Genomic DNA, 19597 nt, shown 5'->3' on the forward strand with positions numbered 1-19597 from the left:
TTTATTTATTTATTTATTTATTTATTATGTGAGAGAGAGAGTGCACGAGTGGGGGGCAGGGGCAGAGGGAGAGGAGGAGAGAGAATCTCAAGCAGACTCCTCACTGAGTGCGGAGAAGCCCAATGTAGGACTCGATCCCACAACCCTGGGATCATGACCTGAGCTGGAACCAAGAGTCCGAGGCTTAACAGACTGAGCCACCCAGGCGCCCCTCATCTTGCACTTTTAGAACCACACTCGCCTCTCTCAGGCTGCCCTTTCCTTCCTCATTGTCCATTTCCCTAGCCCCTGGCAGACACTGCTCTCCATCATTTTGTCACTCCAAGAGTGTTCTGTAAAGGGAATCTTATGGTATATAACCTTTGAAGATTGTTCTGTTTTTTCAGTCAGCGTAGTTCCCTGAAGATTCGTCCAGATTGTTGCATGTATCAGTACTTCCTCCCTTTCCTGTGGTTGGCGATGTGCAATGGTCGCTCGCAGCCTTTTGCCCACTGAGGCACATTAGTTGTTGTTCCCCTCTCCCCTTCCCCCCCCAGTTTTTGGTGTTAGGAGTAAAGCTGCTGTGAACATCCACGTCCTGGTTTTTGTGTAAATATGTTTTTGTTTCTGTCGTGAATGTCAAAGGAGTGCTGTTGTTGAATCTTATGGTAATAGCTTGTTTAGTTTTATAAGCAACTGTCAAACAGCTTTCCGGAGAGACTGTACCAATTTTCCTTCTCACCAGCAATGTATTGGTGATCGTGTCTCTCCGAGTCCACGTTTCTGTTCTTCCCGTTGTTCTTTCTTCCTTCCTGATGTTCCAAATTTCCTTCCTTCCTCATGTCCTTTCTGTTTGAAGATTTTCCTTTGATCTTTCTCTACAGGTAAGTTTGCTGGGGACAGATTGTTTTAGATTTCCTTTGTTGCACAATGTCTTTCTTTCACCTTTTTCCTGAAGGATAGTTTTGCCTCATGTAGAATTCACAGTTGAGGGTTCTTGTCTTTCAGCGGTTGAAAAATTCATACTTATAAAAAGGTCGGAAAAATCAGAAACCGGCCAGGAAAACAACTCCGAGACCATGTATTACCCAGCTTTATTGGGAAGTATCAGTGGCCCAGATACTAACTCCTCATCTGCCTCGCTCCCACCCAATTTCGGTGAGTTTGAAATGACACATATCACATGTAGCACTGTTGAATCCAGACCCATCAACACCCTTAATACAAGCCAGTTACAGCTCTTTTTGAAACTTCTAATTTTGACGTAATTTAAGATTCAGTGCAGTTGTAAGAAATAATACAGAGAGATCCCGTTTATGCTTTATGTATTTTCCCCAGTGACACCACCTTGCAGAACCATAGTTAGTGTTACAACCCAGACATTGACATTGATACAATTCACAGGTGTTATCGAGATGCCTCCATTTTTACTTGTATCTCTGTGTGTATGTGTGTGTGTGTGTGTGTGTGTGTGTGTGTGTGTGTGTGTATTTAGAACTATGTAATTTTATCGTGTGAGTGGGTTCCCACGTCTCCTGCCACAGTCAAGGTAGAGATCATTTCCATCACTCAGGGCTCCCTCGTTACTGTGTCTTTTTACAACCACACCTACCTTCCCTGCCCCCAAGACCCATCTTTTTTTTTTTTTTTAAGATTTTATTTATTTATTCATGAGATACAGAGGCAGAGGGAGAAGCAGGCTCCCCGCGCAGCAGAGAGCCCAATGTGGGACTCGATCCCAGGACCCTGGGATCATGACCTGAGCCGAAGGCAGACGCTTAACCGACTGAGCCACCCAGGCGTCCCCCCAAGACCCATCTTTAACACTGGGCTATCGCTGATCTTTTCTCCATTTCTGTAATTTTGTCTCTTCAGATTGTTATATAAGTGGAGTCATATATGATGTAATCTTTTGGGATTAGCTTTTTTTTTTTCCCCACTCAGATTAATCGCGTGGAGACTCATCCGGTTTGTTGAATGTATCAATAGTTCATTACTATTAGTGCTGAAAATAGTGCGATGGATATATTACATTTTGCCTAATCGTTCACCTGTTGAAGGACATCTGGATTTTTTTCAGTGTTTGGCTATTAGGAGTAAAGCAGCTATAAATATCCATGTACACATTTTTGGGTAAATAGAAGTTTTCATTTCTCATCTATTGATGGAGAGTTTCCCATGGTATAGATACACAGCAGTTGTTTTTTTTTTTTTTTTTAAACATTCACACATTGAAGGACATCTTTTTTTTTTTTCTTTCCAAGTTTGTGGATACTAGAAGTAAAGCTGAGCTGCTGTGAACATTCATGTACTGATTTTTGTGTAAATACAAGTTTTCATTTCTCTGTCATGAATGCCAAGAGTGCAATTGCTGGGTCTTATGGTAATAGCATGTTTAGTTTTATAAAAACTGCCAAACAATTTTCTGGAGAGGCTGGACTATTCTACATTCCTAGTAACAATGTATGGGTGATCCAGTTTCTCCTCATCTATATTTCTGATCCTTCTGTCATTATTTCTTCTCTACTGATGCTGCAAGATTCCTTCTTTCATACTATCCTTTCTGTTTGAAGATTTTTCTTTAGCTATCTTTTAATAGTAAATCTGCTAGGAACAAACCTGCTAGGAACAATTTTTTAAAAAATTTTCCTTTGTGTGAGAATGTCTTTATTCCCCCCTTCTTTCCTGAAAGATAATCCCACTCAGTATAGAATTCACAGTTGAGAGTTCTTGTCTTTCAGGACTTGAAAAAGTTATACTTGTAGAAATGCCAGAAAAAGCGGAACCCAGCCTGGAAATCAGCTCTCAGATAGTGTGTTACCAAACTTCATCGGGAAATGACAGTGGCTCAGCTCCTGCCTCTTCATCTCTCTCCATCCCACTCAATTTCGGTTAGTTTGAAATGATACTTATTTCAAGTAGCACTGTTGAATCTAGAAGTATCACCATCCTTCGTGTCAGCTAGTGATAGCTTTTTTTAAATTAAACTTTTGATACTGTGGTAATTTAAGATACCCATGTAGTTGTAAGATGTAATACAGAGAGATCTCATTTATGCTTTATCCATTTCTGCCCACAATAACATCTTGCAAAACTAATATAGCACATCACAACCAGGGTACTGACATTGATATCATCCACAGATCTTATTGAGATGTCCCCAGTTTCATTGTATTGATTTTGTGTATGTGTTTAGTTCTGTTTGATTTTATCACATGAGTAGGTTTGACGTCCACCGCCACAGTCAGGATACAGAACATTTCCATCACCATGAGGATGCCTCATCTTGCCTTTTTGTAACTGCACCCATCTGAGCATAATTCCCTGGAGAGTCATCTGACTTGTTGCGTGTATTAACATTTCCTTCTTTTTTATTGCTTTGTACTATTCCGTGGTGTGGGTGTTCACGGTTTGTGTATTGGTTGAAGAATGTCTGGACTTTTTTCCAGCTTTCAGTATTGCAAGTAAAATTGCTGTGACCATTTATGGACAGGTTTTTGTGTAAACATAAATTTTGATTTCTCTTAGATAAATGCCCAAGAGTGCAAATGCTTGGTTCTATGGTAATTGCATGTTTAGTTTTATAAGAAACTGCCCCATGGTTTTCCAGAGAGGCGGTACCATTTTACTTTCCCACCAGCAGTGTGTGAGTGGTCCAGTTTCTCTGCATCCAGATTTCTGCTGCTTTTTTGTTCTTTCTTCCTTTTTAATGCTCCACATTTTGTTTTTTCATCATTCTTTTCTGATAGATTTTCATTTAACCATTCTCAAATGTAAGTCGGCTAGTGACAAAGACTTTTGGCTCTCCTTTGTGTGAGAATGTCATGATCACGATTTCCCCTTCATTCATTCATTTTTTTTTAAGAGTTTGGATATTCATTTCTTGTTTTCAGCATCACTGAGGTATAATTGACAGATAAAGCTGTAATATATTTAGAGAGTGTACAGGATGATGACTTGATGTACATGTACATAGTGATATGATTCCTGCCATTGAGTTCATTAACATATCCACCATCTCACATATTTACCTTTTATATTTTGGTGGGGGGAATGCTTAAGTTCTAGTCTCTAAGCAAATTTCTTTTTTTTTTTTTAATTTTATTTATTTGAGAGAGAGAGAGAGAGCAAGAGCAAAGAGGAGAGGCAGAGGGAGAGGGAGAAGCAGACTCTCTGCTGAGCAGGGAGCCCGATGCTGGACTCTCTCCCAGGACCCTGGGATCATGACCTGAGCTGAAGGCAGCTGCTTAACCAGCTGAGCCACCCGGGCGCCCCTAAGCAAATTTCAGTGATACAATACAGTATTATCAGCTAAAGTTACCATGCTGTACATTAGATCCTCCATCCTTACTTACCTTATAACTGAAAACTGGTACCTTTTTACCAGCCTCACCCTACTTCCCTCACCGCCCTGGCCCCTGGCAACTGCCATTCGTTTATTCTACCTTCTGTTTTTATGAATTTGACTTTTTTTCTTGTTAGATTCCCCATGTAAGTGATACCATGCAGTATTTGTCCTTTTTACTGTCTGGTATTTCACTTAGTATAATGCCCTCCAAGTCCATTTGTTAATGTTCTCACAAATCTGCTCCTTTATTGAAGGACGGTTTTGCCCGATCTAGACTTCATGGTTGAGATTTCTTGTCTTTAGTATTTGAAAATATTTTATCTGTAGGAATGATGGCAAAGGCTGAAACCAGCCCAGAAGAGAGCCTGGAGACAATAAGTTACCCAGTCTTATTGGAAGACAGCGGCAATCAAGACGTTCCCTCATCAGGTTGCTGCGTTCCTCCCAGTTTTGGTGAGTTTGAAATGATACATTTGACATGTAGCATATTTAATCTAGAGCCATCAACATCCTTAGTGTAAGATAGTGGTAGCTTTTTCTTTTCTTTAATTAAAAGAAAAAGATTTTATTTATTTATTTATTTGAGAGAGCAGAGAGAGAGCGAGACGGCACGAGCAGGGGTGAGGGGCAGAGGCAGAGGGAGAAGCAGGCTTCCTGCGGAGCAGGGAGCCCGATATGAGACTCGATCCCAAGACCCTGGGGTCATGACCTGAGCCAAAGGCAGACACTTAACCGACTAGGCCACCCAGGCGCCCTGATAGTGGTAGCTTTTTCTGATCAAAGTTTTAATTTTCAGAAAAATTTAGCTGCACATGCAGTTGTAAAAAAGAATAGACAGATTCTGTGTTCCCATTCTCCAATATTCCCCAATGGTTAACATCTTGCAAAAAAAAGAGAAAATTATCACATCCAAGATATTGATATGATACCATCCACAGATACAATTGAGATGTCCCCAGTTTCACTTGTATTAATTTGTGCGTGTGTGTGTGTGTGTGTGTGTTTAGTTCTGTACAATTTTATCATGTGCGTAGGTTCATGTATCCTCTGCCACAGCAAGCCCTAAAACAGTTCCCTCATCACCATTTTCCCTCATATTGCTCTTTTGTAACCACACCCACCTCCCTCCAGAGGACTTTTCTCCCCAGTTCCATGCCCTGCCCTGTCTCTAACTACTGGCGATCTGGCATCTGCCCTCCAGATCTATAATTTGTCCATTTAATGTTGTTATAGAAATGGAATCGCATGGTGTTTGAGATTGGCTTCTTTCCCTCAGTGTACTTCCGTGGGGACTCATCCATGTTGCTGCATGCATCAGTCCTTTCTTCCTTTTTATTGCTGAGTACTATTCCAATGTGTGGATACACTGAGATTTATTTATCTGTTCACGTATTCAAAACCTCCGGGTTTCCCTGTTTTCAGCTGTTAGGGGTAGAGCTGCTATGAATACTTGTTTATCATTTTTCGTTTTGCTTCATGTCATTCATTTCACTCCTTCACACAAGTTTTTATTTCTCTGGGATGAATGCCCAAGAGTGTAATTGCTGGGTCCTTTGGTAATTGCATCCTTAGTTTTATAAGAAATTGACAAACCGCTTTTCAGCGTAGTTGTACCTTTTTCCATTCCTGTCAGCAATGTATGAGTGATCCAGTTTCTCTGCATCCATATTTCTGCTCTTTCAATTGTTCTTTCTCCTTGATGCTCTGGAATTCTTTCTTTTATATGCTTTTTTTGCCCCTTTAAATTTTTTATTGTTATGTTAATCACCATACATCATTAGTTTTTGATGTAGTATCTTTTATATGCTTTCTTAAGAAGATTTTCCTTTAGCCATTTTGAAAGCATAAATCAGTTAGTGACAAATATTTTTGGTTTTCCTTTGTCCATAAATACCTTTATTTTTGCTTCAATACAGAAGAATAGTTTCATTGGTTATAGAACATGAGGTTGATGGTCTTTTCTTGCAGCACTTAAAAAATGTTGTCCTTACAGAAGTGATGGTCAAAGCAGAAACCGGCCTGGAAAATAGCACTCAGATGACAAATTACCAACCTTTGCTGGAAAATGACAGTGGTCAAGAAACTTCACCATATTTCTTCATCCCTTCCAGTTTGGGTGAGTTGAAATGATTCATATTACAAGTAGCACTGTTTAATCTAGATTCATTACTAATGTGACCTAGTGGTAGCTTTTCCTAATTAAAAATTAATTAGAACTAATTAGGTAAAAATTAGAAGAAGTTTTATTTTGAGAAAATTTTAGCCGCACATGTAATTTTAAGAGAGATCTGTGTAGACTTCACCCATCATCACCCAGTGATGTCATCTCGCCGAACTACAGGATCACAACCAGTGTATAGACATTGATAGATTCCACAGATTTTATTGAGATGTTCTCAGTTTTATTTGTATTTGTGCATGGGTTTATGTTTGTGTGTGTGTGGGGGGGGATTCAGTTTTATATTATGTAATTTAATGATGTGAGTAGGGTTCCATACCTTCCATCACCCTTTAAACCCATACCTGCTTTTTGCTTCCTACTCTCCTGCCTCTACTCTGCCTTGTCCCTCCCCTTGGCAGCCACTGATCTGCTCTTCTTTTTAGAATTTTGTCATTTCAAGAGCTTTCTGTAAATAGACTCACATGGTATATAATCTTTCAGGATGGCCTTTTCTCATTCAGCATGATTCCCTGCAGCTTCATCTAAGTGGCCGTGTACATCACTAGTTCTTCTTTTTATTGTTGACTACTGTTCGATGGTATGGGTGTACCGTGGTTTATCTGCTCACTGGTTGAACGATGTCTGCGTTGTTCCCAGTTTGGGGCTATTAGGAGTAAAGCTGCCATGTACACTCATGTACAAGGTTTCGGTGTGAACATCAGTTTTCATTTTTCTGAGATAATGCCCAAGAGCACAGTGGCTGGGTCTTATGGTCATGGTAAGCTGAGTTTTGTAAAATACTGCCTAACTGCTTTCCAGTATACCTGTACCATTTCCATTCCCACCAGTGACTTGTGATTGATCTAGTTTTTCTGTGTGCATGATTCTCCTCTTTCTATTGCTCTTTCTTCCTTCGTTATGCTCTAAGACTCCTTCCTTCATCATATCGTTTTGGTCAGAAGATTTCCCTTTAGCCATGTTTTAAGGATAAGTCAGCCAGCAAAGTTTTTTGTTTTTTTTTTTTTTGTATTTAGTTTTCCTTTGTCTGACGATGTCTTTATTTCTGCTTCATTCTTTTTTTTTATTATGTTATGTTAATCACCATACATCATTAATTTTTGATGTAGTGTTCCATGATTGTTTGCATATAACACCCAGTGCTCCATGCAGAACGTGCCCTCTTTAATACCCATCACCAGGCTAACCCATCCTCCCACCCCACCCCCTCTAGAACCCTCCGTTTGTTTTTGGACGTGAGTCCATCGTCTCTCACGGTTCATCTCCCCCTCCGATTTCCCCCCCTTCATTCTTCCCCTCCTGCTATCTTCTTCTTGTTCTTTTTTTTTTTTTTTAACATATAATGAATTATTTGTTTCAGAGGTACAGGTCTGTGATTCAACAGTCTTGCACAATTCACAGCGCTCACCATAGCACATACCCTCCCCGATGTCTATCACCCAGCCACCCCCATCCCTCCCACCCCCCACCACTCCAGCAACACTCAGTTTGTTTCCTGAGATTAAGAATTCCTCATATCAGTGAGGTCATATGATACATGTCTTTCTCTGATTGACTTATTTCACTCAGCATAACACCCTCCAGTTCCATCCACGTCGTTGCAAGTGGCAAGATTTCATTCCTTTTGATGGCTGCATAATATTCCATTGTATATATATATATATATATATATATATATATATATATATATATATATATATATATATATATACACACCACATCTTCTTTATCCATTCATCTGTCGATGGACATCTTGGCTCTTTCACAGTTTGGCTATTGTGGGCATTGCTGTGATAAACATCGGGGTGCACGTATCCCTTCGGATCCCTACATTTGTATCTTTGGGGTAAATGCCCAGTAGTGCAATTGCTGGATCGTAGGGTAGCTCTATTTTCAACTTTTTGAAGAACCTCCATACTGTTTTCCAGAGTGGCTGCACCAGTTTGCATTCCCACGAACGGTGTAGGACAGTTCCCCTCTCTCCACATCCCCGCCAACATCTGTCGTTTCCTGACTTGTTAATTTTAGCCATTCTGACTGGTGTGAGGTGATATCTCATCGAGGTTTTGATTTGGATTTCCCTGATGCCGAGCAATGTGGAGCACTTTTTCATGTGTCTGTTGGCCATTTGAATGTCGTTTTTGCAGAAATGTCTATTCATGTCTTCTGCCCATTTCTTGACTGGATCATTTGTTCCTTGGGTGTTGAGTTTGATAAGTTCTTTATAGATATTGGATACTAGCCCTTTATCTGATATGTCATTTGCAAATATCTTTTCCCATTCTCTTAGCTGTCTTTTGGTTTTGTGGACTGTTTCTTTTACTGTGCAAAAGCTTTTTATCTTGATGAAGTCCCAATAGTTCATTTTTGCCCTGGCTTCCCTTGCCTTTGGCGATGTTCCTAGGAAGAAGTTGCTGCGGCTGAGGTCGAAGAGGTTGCTGCCTGTGTTCTCCTTTAGGATTTTGATGGATCTTGTCTCACGTTTAGGTCTTTCATCCGTTTTGAGTCTATTATTGTGTGTGGTGTAAGGAAATGGTCCAGTCTCATTCTTCTGCATGTGGCTGTCCAATTTTCCCAACACCATTTGTTGAAGAGACTGTCTTTTTGCCATTGGACATTCTTTCCTGCTTTGTCGAAGATTGGTTGACCATAGAGTTGAGGGTCCATTTCTGGGCTCTCTATTCTGTTCCATTGCTCTGTGCGTCTGTTCTTGTGCCAGGACCATACTGTCTTGATGATGACAATTTTGTAATAGAGCTTGAAGTCCGGAATTGTGATGCCGCCAGCTTTGCTTTGCTTTTTTAACATTCCTCTGGCTATTCGGGGTCTTTTCTGGTTCCATACAAATTTTAGGATTATTTGTTCCATTTCTTTGAAAAAAGTGGATGGTATTTTGATGGGGATTGCATTGAATGTGTAGATTGCTCTAGGTAGCATTGACAACTTCACAATATTTATTCTTCCAATCTAACAGCATGGAACGTTTTTCCATTTCTTTGTGTCGTCCTCAATTTCTTTCATGAGTATTTTATAGTTTTTGGAGCACAGATTCTTTGCCTCTTTGGTTAGATTTATTCCCAGGTATCTTATGGTTTTGGGTGCAATTGTAAATGAGATCAACTCCTTAATTTCTCTTTCTTCTGTCTTGTTGTTGGTGTATAGGAATGCCACTGATTTGTGTGCACTGATTTTATATCCTGCCACTTTACTGAATTCCTGGATGAGTTCTAGCAGTTTTGGGGTGGAGCCTTTTGGGTTTTCCACATAAAGTATCATATCATCTGCAAAGAGTGAGAGTTTGACTTCTTTGCCGATCCGGATGCCTTTGATTTCTTTTTGTTGTCTGATTGCTATGGCTAGGACTTCTAATACTATGTTGAATAGCAGTGGTGAGAGTGGACATCCCTGCCGCGTTCCTGACCTTAGGGGGAAAGCTCTCAGTTTTTCCCCATTGAGAATGATATTCGCTGTGGGTTTTTCATAGATGGTTTTATGGTATTGAGGTATGTACCCTCTATCCCTATACTCTGAAGAGTTTTGATCAAGAAAGGATGCTGTACTTTGTCAAATGCTTTTTCTGCATCTATTGAGAGGACCATATGGTTCTTGTTCTTTTTTTTATTAGTGTACTGTATCACATTGATTGATTTGCACACGTTGAACCAACCTTGCAGCCCAGGGATAAATCCCACTTGGTCGTGGTGAATAATCCTTTTAATGTACTGTTGGATCCTATTGGCTAGTATTTTGGTGAGAATTTTTGCATCCAGGTTCGTCAAGGATATTGGTCTGTAATTGTCCTTTTTGATGGGGTCTTTGTCTGGTTTTGGGATCAAGGTAATGCTGGCCTCATAAAACGAGTTTGGAAGTTTTCCTTCCATTTCTATTTTTTGGAACAGTTTCGGAGGAATAGGTATTAATTCTTCTTTAAATGTTTGGTAGAATTCCCCTGGGAAGCCATCTGGCCCTGGGCTCTTATTTGTTGGGAGATTTTTGAGGACTGGTTCCATTTCCTTAGTGGTTATAGGTCTGTTCAGGTTTTCTATTTCTTCCTGGTTCAGTTTTGGTAGTTGATACATCTCTAGGAATGCACCCATTTCTTTCAGATGATCTAATCTGCTGACATATAGTTGCTCATAATATGTTCTTATAATTGTTTGTATTTCTTTGGTGTTGGTTGTGATCTCTCCTCTTTCATTCATGATTTTGTTGATTTGGGTCATTTCTCTTTTCTTTTTGATAAGTCTGGCCAGGGGTTTATCAATCTTGTTAATTCTTTCAAAGAACCACCTCCTAGTTTCATTGATCTGTACTATTGTTCTTTTGGTTTCTATTTCAATGATTTCTGCTCTGATCTTTATTATTTCTCTTCTCCTGTTGGGTTTAGGCTTTATTTGCTGTTCTTTCTCCAGCTCCTTTAGGTGTAGGGTTAGGTTTGGGTTTGAGACCTTTCTTGTTTCTTGAGAAGGGCTTGTATTGCTATATACTTTCCTCTTAGGGCTGGCCTTTGCTGTATCCCAAAGTTTTTGAACGGTTGTGTTTTCATTTCCATTTGTTTCCATGAATTTTTTTAAATTCTTCTTTAATTTCCTGGTTGACCCGTTCATTCTTTTGTAGGATGCTCTTTAGCCTCCATGTATTTGAGTTCTTTCCGACTTTCCTCTTGTGATTGAGTTCTAGTTTCAAAGCACTGTGGTCTGAAAATATGCAGGGAATGATCCCAATCTTTTGGTACTGGTTGAGACCTGATTTGTGACCTAGGATGTGATCAATTCTGGAGAATGTTCCATGGGCACTAGAGAAGAATGTGTATTCCGTTGCTTTGGGATGGAATGTTCTGAATATGTCTGTGAAGTCCATTTGGTCCAGTGTGTCATTTAAAGTCTTTATTTCCTTGTTGATCTTTTGCTTAGACGATCTGTCCATTTCAGTGAGGGGGGTGTTAAAGTCCCCTACTATTATTGTATTGTTGTCGATGTGTTTCTTTGCTTTGTTATTAATTGGCTTATATAATTGGCCCTCCCATGTTAGGGGCATAGATATTTACAATTGCTAGATATTCTTGTTGGGCAGACCCTTTAAGTAGGATATAGTGTCCTTCCTCATCTCTTATTACAGTCTTTGGTTTAAAATCTAATTTGTCTGATATAAGAATTGCCACCCCAGCTTTCTTTTGGTGTCCATTAGCATGGTAAATGGTTTTCCACCCCCTCACTTTCAATGTGGGGGTGTCTTTGGGTCTAAAATGAGTCTCTTGCAGACAGCATGTCGATGGGTCTTGTTTTTTTATCCAGTCTGACAGCCTGTGTCTTTTGATTGGGGCATTTAGCCCATTTACATTCAGGGTAACTATTGAAAGGTATGAATTTAGTGTCATTGCATTGTATTGCCTGTAAGGTGACTGTTACTGTGTATTGTCTGTGTTCCTTTCTGGTCTGTTACTTTTAGGCTCTCTCTTTGCTTAGAGGACCCCTTTCAATATTTCTTGTAGGGCTGGTTTCGTGTTTGCAAATTCCTTTAGTTTTTGTTTGTCCTGGAAGCTTTTTATCTCTCCTTCTATTTTCAATGACAGCGTAGCTGGCTATAGTATTCTTGGCTGCATATTTTTCTCATTTAGTGCTCTGAATATATCATGCCAGTCCTTTCTGGCCTGCCAGGTCTCTGTGGATAGGTCTGTTGCCAATCTAATGTTTCTACCATTGTAGGTTACAGATCTCTTCTCCTGAGCTGCTTTCAGGATTTTCTCTTTCTCTCTGAAACTCGTAAGCTTTACTATTAGATGTTGGGGTGTTGACCTATTTTTATTGATTTTGAGAGAGGTTCTCTGTGCCTCCTGGATTTTGATGCCTGTTTCCTTCCCCACATTAGGGAAGTTCTCTGCTATAATTTGTTCCAATATACCTTCTGCCTCTCTCTCTCTTTCTTCTTCTTCTGGGATCCCAATTATTCTAATGTTGTTTCATCTTATCGTATCGCTTATCTCTTGAATTCTGCCCTCGTGATCCAGTAGTTGTTTATCTCTCTTTTTCTCAGCTTCTTTATTTTCCGTCATTTGGTCTTCTATATCACTAATTCTCTCTTCTACCTCATTTATCGTAGCAGTCAGAGCCTCCATTTTTGATTGCACCTCATTAATAGTCTTTTTGATTTCAACTTGTTTAGATTTTAGTTCTTTTATTTCTCCAGAAAGGGTTTCTCTAATATATTCCATGCTTTTTCAAGCCCAGGTAGTATCTTTAAAATCATCATTCTGAACTCTAGTTCCAACATCTTACTAATGTCCATATTGATTAGGTCCGTGGCAGTCAGTACTGCTTCTTGTTCTTTTTGTTGAGGTGATTTTTTCCGTGTTGTCATTTTGTCCAGAGGAGAATAGATGAGAGAACAAAATGCTAACAGGTTAACAATGTCCCCAGAAAATATATACTAAACAAATCAGATGGGACCTGAAACCGGGGGAAAAGAAAGGGAAAGAGAGAAAAAAGAAAAAGAAAAAGGTAAAACAAACAAAAACAAAACAGAAATAACAGAATATGATCAAATATGATCAGGCTGAGGCATAGATCAGTGCAACACACTAGATTTTGGGCGTATTTTGGTTTGTTAGAAGAAAGTGCCTCCCAAAATTTTAATGAAAGAAAAACTTATATATGTACAAAAATAAGGGTTAATATGGTGAAGGGATGGAATATGAATGTAAAGATGAAAATTATAAAAGATTTTATAAAAGGAATTGATAAGATAAGAAGTTGGTTGAAAAAAGAAAGAAGAGGATTTAAAAAAAAAATGGGAGAGAATGTGATCAGGCAGTAGACTAGAACAAAGGCATACACTAGGGATTTAGGGTATATTTTGATCTGTTAGAAGAAACTGTATCTCAAAATTTTAAGGAGAGAAGAACTTATATATATATATACCAAAAATAAGGGTAACTACTATGAAGGGATAGAATATGACTCTAAAAATGAAAATTAAAAAATAGTTTTTTAAAAAAGGGATTGATAAGATGTTGGTTGAAAAAGGAAAAAATTAAAATTCAAAAAAAAAAAAAGAAAAGACAGTTAAAAAAATAACTTTGAAAGACTAAAGAACCATGGTAAAAAAGCTATGAATTCTATGTGCAGTATTCCCCTAGTGCTGGAGTTCGGCTGTTCTCATTGATGGGTAAACTTGGTCTTGGCTGGCTGTTCTTGCTGATCTCCTGGGGGAGGGGCCTGTTGCCGTGGTTCCCAAATGTCTTTGCCGGAGGCGGAATTGCCCCGCCCTTGCTGTCCGGGCTCAGTAATCCGCTCAGTTTTGCTCTCGGGAGCTTTTGTTCCTTGCAAGCTTTCCGTACAAGCTTTTTTTTTTTTTTTAAGATTTTATTTATTTGACAGAGACATAGCGAGAGAGGGAACACAAGCAGAGGGAGTGGTAGAGGGAGAAGCAGGCTTCACATGGAGCAGGGAGCCCGATGTGGGGCTCGATCCCAGGACCCTGGGATCATGACCCGAGCTGAAGGCAGACGCTCAAGGACTGAGCCACCCAGGCGCCCCTCGGTACAGCTTTGGAGGACAAGAGTGAAAATGGTGGCCTCCCAATCTCTGCCCCGGAGGAGCCAAGAACTCGGGGCCCTACTCCTCAATGCGCCCCCAGAGAAAAGCAGTTGATCACTCCCGTGTCCCCGGTCTCTGGCAGCACTCCGTTCTCACCTGGCCTGTGTCCCAGCATTTCTATCTCTGGCACCCTATCCCGTGTGGAGTCTCCAAACCCAGCAGATCCCTGCGGTGTGCTCCCGCACCGCTCCTCCCCGGGGAGGAAGGGAGTCTCCCCGGATCTGCTGCTTGTTGGGTCCCTGCTGGAGGAGCAGTGGCCCGACTGGGCCGCGGATCACAGTTTATGGCAACCCTGAGCTTAGAGCCCGCTCCTCGGCTCCTCTCTGCAGCCGGCTTCCCTGCTCCGATACCTGGGAGCTCTGCCGCACTCAGGCACCCCCTGTCTTTCTGTGACCCCGAGGGTCCTGAGACCACACTCTCCCTGTGAGGGTTCCACCCCGCAATTAGCCACTGGAGCAACATCCCTCAGCAGATCAGATTTCTTAAAAGTTCTGATTTTGTGTTCCGCTGCTCTATCACTTGCCAGGAGCAGCCAATGGAGGCCCCCTCCCCTGCACGTCCTACCTTCCAGAAAGTGGTCGCTTTTCTGTTCAGAGAGTTGTTGCTATTCTTTTCTTCGATCTCCTGTTGAGTTTGTAGGTGTTCAGAATGGTTTGATCCCTATCCAGCTGAATTCCCGGGACCAGACAAAATCCAGTTCTCCTACACCTCCGCCATCTTGCTCTGCCCCTCTATTTCTGCTTCATTCTTAGAAGATAGTTTCACCTGATGGAAAAATCACTGTTGAGATTTCTTGTCTTGCAGCACTTAAAAATGTTTTCCTGATCAAAATGTTGTTCAAACAGAATCCAGCATAGAAGTGAGTTCCGAGACAATGAGTTCCCCAACTTTAATGAAACATGACAGCGACCAAGATACTGACTCAGAAACTTACTTTCTCGCTCCTGGTTTTGGTGAGTTTGAAATGATACATATTATAAGTAGCACTCTCTAATTTAGGTTCATCAACATTCTTAATATGAATTTTTAGTGATAGTTTTTTCAAAATTAGATTTTTCATTTGGAGATATTTCAGAATCACATGTAGTGCATGAAGTTAATACAGAGAGATCTGGTGTACCCTTAACCAAATTTATCCCAAGGCTAATCTTTTGCAAAAATAGAGTAAAATATCACAACTAGGATTTTGACATCAGTACAATCTACACATCTATTCATATGTCCCCAGCTTTAGTTGTATTCATTTGTATGTGTGCGTGTGTGTTTAGAGCTCTGCACATTTGTAACATGTTTGCGTTCAGCTGTTCACCAGCATAGTCATGATACAGAACTGTCCCTTTACTTCCAGGAACCCCCTCGTTGCCTGTTTATAACCATGTCATATGTCATTCCTTCCCTGGCTTCCATCTCTAACCCATTCAAGGGCTAATGTGTTCTCTCCTCCTTTATAATTGTATACCATTTTATGGAAGAGTATATGAGAAATTGGTGTTAATTTTTTAAATGTTTGGTAAAAAATCTCTAGTAAAATCATCTGGGCCTGTAGATTCCTTTTCTGAAGGCTTTTAATTGCAAATTTAATGTCTTTTGATGGTTATAGGACTATTTAGAAATTTATGTCGTCTTGGTTGAGTTTTGGTCTATGTAACTTAGGTGGAATTGATTCAACTCTTCTAAGTTATCAAATTTATGAATGTAAAGTGGTTTGTTGTATTCCCTATTATCCTTTTGATGGGTGATGGATAACTTGTTTCATTCCTGATATCGATGATTTGTGTCATCTTTTTCCTTTTGTAATTCTTTTTAGAGCTTTATTAGCTTTATTAATCTTTTTGAGGCACCAGCTTTTTGTTTCACTGATTTCCTGTTGTTGTCATATTTTCCATTTCATTGATTTCTGCTCTTTATTATTTCATTCTTTTTGCTTATTTGAGGTTTATTTTGCTTTTTCTTTTCTTAGTTTTTGGTGTAGGAATTTAGATTATAGATTCAGAACTGTCCTCTTTTCTAATACAAGAATTTAGTGCTGTAGATTTCACTTTCAATACTGCCTTAGTTATATTTTGATGTGTTGTATTTTCATTAAGTCCTATGTATTTTATTACTTCTTTGGAAACTTTCTATTGTCTTTCTATTATTGATTTCTAATTTGATTCTATTATGGTCAGAAAATATACTCTGTATGATATCTTTTCTTTTAAATTTGTTGAGACTTTTTTCCTCTGGTCTAGGATGTGGTTTGTCTTGGTGAACCATCCATAGGCATTTGAACTTTGCACATAGTACCTGGCAAGGAGGACACATTCGCTCCCTTGGCATTTGAAAAAAATAGGTATTCTCTTTTTGTTGGGTGGAACGTTCTATAATGAGGATCTTGTTGGTTGAGTGTGTTGTTCAGATCTTCCGTATCCTTGTTGATTTTTGGTCTGGTTGTTCCACCGGTTGCTGAGAGAGGGGGGAATGTGAGATCCTCAGCTTTAATTATGGATTTGATTATTTCTCCTTTCAGCTCTTTCAGTTTTTGCTTCATGTATTTTGAGAATTTGTCGTTTGGTATGTTGAGAATCATTGTCTTCCTCGGGGTTGATCTTTTCATTTTTATTTGTTTGTAGTAAATTTCTGTGCTCTGAAATCTGCTTTATCTGATGTAAACACAGCTACTCTGCTTTTTTCTGGACTAATGTTTGCATGGTATATGCTTTCCCATCCTTTTACTTTCAAGCTACCTATGTAATTGAATTTGTAGAGTTTCTTGTAAACACCACCTAGTTGATCTTTTTTTATCCACATTATCACTTGCTGCCATTTAATTGATATGGTTAGGTTAACTACATTTAAGATAATTATTGATATCATAGACCTAAGTCTACCGTTTTATTATATTTCTTTTTGTTTCCTATTCTCATTACTTTTTTTAAAGTTTATTAAATTAATTTTTTAAAGTAATCTCTACTCCCAGTGTGGGGCTTGAACTCATGACCCCGAGACCAAGAGCAGCATGACCTACTGACTGGGCCGGCCAGATGCCCCTCTCATTCTTTTTTTGTTTATCTTTTTTTGCCTTCCTGGGGGTTACCTGAACATTTTCTGGTGTTCCATCTTTATTTATGTTTTTGAATATATTGCTTTATTTAGGAATATATTGCTATATATAATTTTCCTGGTGGTTGCTCTGGATGTTATTATTTATGTATGTGACTTACCACAGTCTACTGGTATCAGCATTTTACCACTTGGAATGAAGTGTTGAAATTTTAATTCCACTTAGTTTCCTTTGCCCTCCTCACTTTTAACTTACTGTCTTGGATGTCAGATGGTGTTTTCATTTTCGTTTCCGTCATCATGGATGATTTATAAAACTCATGACTGTATTATATTCATCCATATTTCTGCCTCTTCTGTTCTTTATTTCTTTTTATTATTGAATGGTATTCTATGGTATTGGATTTACCACCGTTTGTTTAACCATTCATCTGTTGAAGGACATCTGCGTTGTTCGTGGTTTTGGCTATTATGAATAAAGCTAAGAACACTCATGTGCAGGCTTTTGTGTCATATCACGAGCTTTTATTTCTCTGGGATAAATGTCCAAGAGTGAAATTGCTGTGTCATGTGATAATTGAAGATTTAGTTTTATAAGAAGCTGCCAAACTGTTTTCCAACGTAGCTGTTCGATTTTACACTGAATGAATGATCAAGTTTCTCTTCATGCATACTTCTGCTATTTCTGTTGTTCTCTTTTCCTTCCTGATGCTCCAGGATTCTTTCTGTCATCATAACCTTTCTGTTTGATGATCTTCCTTTAGCCACTCTTTAAGAGTAGGTCTACTAGTGACAAACACTTAGTTTTCTTTGAGAATGTGTTTGTTTCCCTTTCACACCTGAATGATAGTTTGCTGGGTAGTGAATTTGCAGTTGAGGTTCCTTTTCTTTCAGCACTTTTACCTGTAGAAATATTGGTAAAAGCAGAAAACAGCGTGGAAAACGTCCCTGAAATAATGAATTACCCAGCTGTATTGGAAAAGGACAAGAGCCGAGATTCTGTCTCATCATCTGCCTGCATCCCTTCCGGTTTTGGTGAGTGCGAAATGACACATACTACAAGTAGTGCCATTTAACCGATATTCTTCACCATCCTTGATACAGGCTAATGGAAGCTTTTTGTTTCCTATTTTAAGGGTTGGTTTTAGGTTATCTTAATCATAATGGGTAATATTTATTGAGTGTTATGTACAAGGCACTGTGCTAATCAACTGACATGTCGCTTCTCTATTAACATTCAAATGACTCCATAAGTAGGTATTTTTATTACTCCCATTCTCAAAGTCACAGAGCGGGTGAGTGGCAGTTCTGGAACACTCGGTCCTCTCTGACTTAAAGCTCATGTTTTTTCACAGCCTCCTGTATTGCCTGCCAAGCCACGGTAGCAGAGAGGAGGGGACCCTAAGTTCCGTGGTTTCTAAGGGCAAACCTTCCCAATATTTTTTGGTTCCTTTGTGTCTCTACTTCTAAGTAGCTATTCTCTTATTAATATTCTAGCACAGGGCTCAGCAAACTTTTTCAGTAAAGGGCTAGATAGGAACTATTTTGGGCTCTGTGGGCCATCTGGTGTCTGTCACAACTACTCCGCTCTGCTGCTGTCACATGAAAGCAGCCCCAGATGTAGGTAGATGGATGGGTGTGGCTGTGTGCCAGGGTAACTCGCTTTACACAGACTGGTGTTGGGATTGGCCTGGGGACCGTAGTTTGCTGACTCCTGTCCTAGAGGAGATGCTTTTCTTTTAAATTGTTTTGTTAGGCAAACTAGAAAAAAACCCTCAAAAATTGTGCTCTTTGTTACTAAATGGGCACTATGATATGCTGTTGTTAGAAGTAAACGCTGGTGAAAACTTTCTGAAAGGTAATTTGAATAAAAATCCGTAAAGGTATTTATGCCAGTTGACTCAGTAATCCCACTAATATCTGAAGATTTAATCAATAAAAAAGATTTGTATTTAAATTTTGGTACAGGAATGTTCTTTACAGAATCATGAAAAATTGGAAACAACCAAATAAGCAGCCATAGGGAGTTAGTTAAGTAACTCCTGGTATATCCATGGTGTATGAAACAGTAAAGCATAATGGTTAAGAGCAGGGGCTCCCGAGTCAGACTGTCTGGGTTCAAATCCCAGCTCTGTGTCTTACTAACCATGTGATCTTCAGCCACTTCTCTAACCTAAGTATTTGTTTCTTCCTCTGTGAAGTAACAAAAATCATGGTACCTATTTCATAGAATTGTGAGGCTCAAATGGAATAATTCATTGTAAGCTCTTAACACAATGCTTAGAACCTAAGTGCAACATAAACGTCACCTGTCAGGAAAATCATGAAGATAGGAATGCTGACTTGAAAAAGAACTAAAGAAAATGGAGAAATGCTCAAAATAGAATGGTAACCGAAAAAGCAGGATTCAGACTATATATAAAGTATGATTTCAGTTTTATGTTTAAAAAAGAA

General features: G+C 39.4%; 1 protein-coding gene across 6 annotated transcripts in view; it reads left to right on the forward strand.

The window, feature by feature from the left end:
* The window catches only part of BEND2 (BEN domain containing 2), a 63962-nt gene that overhangs the window by 23286 nt on the left and 21079 nt on the right, over positions 1-19597 (forward strand). For 5 of the 6 annotated variants that reach the window (XM_027608659.1, XM_027608660.1, XM_027608661.1 and 2 more), the window contains 6 exons: positions 988-1137; positions 2721-2870; positions 4655-4780; positions 6321-6443; positions 14947-15054; positions 18038-18178. In XM_027608659.1, coding sequence (XP_027464460.1) covers positions 988-1137; positions 2721-2870; positions 4655-4780; positions 6321-6443; positions 14947-15054; positions 18038-18178 — 798 coding nt within the window. The remainder of the gene's footprint in view (positions 1-987; positions 1138-2720; positions 2871-4654; positions 4781-6320; positions 6444-14946; positions 15055-18037; positions 18179-19597) is intronic. The other variant, XM_027608664.1, reaches the window with a different exon arrangement.

This window comes from Zalophus californianus, chromosome X, assembly GCF_009762305.2.
Source record: "Zalophus californianus isolate mZalCal1 chromosome X, mZalCal1.pri.v2, whole genome shotgun sequence".
Lineage (NCBI taxonomy): Eukaryota > Metazoa > Chordata > Mammalia > Carnivora > Otariidae > Zalophus > Zalophus californianus.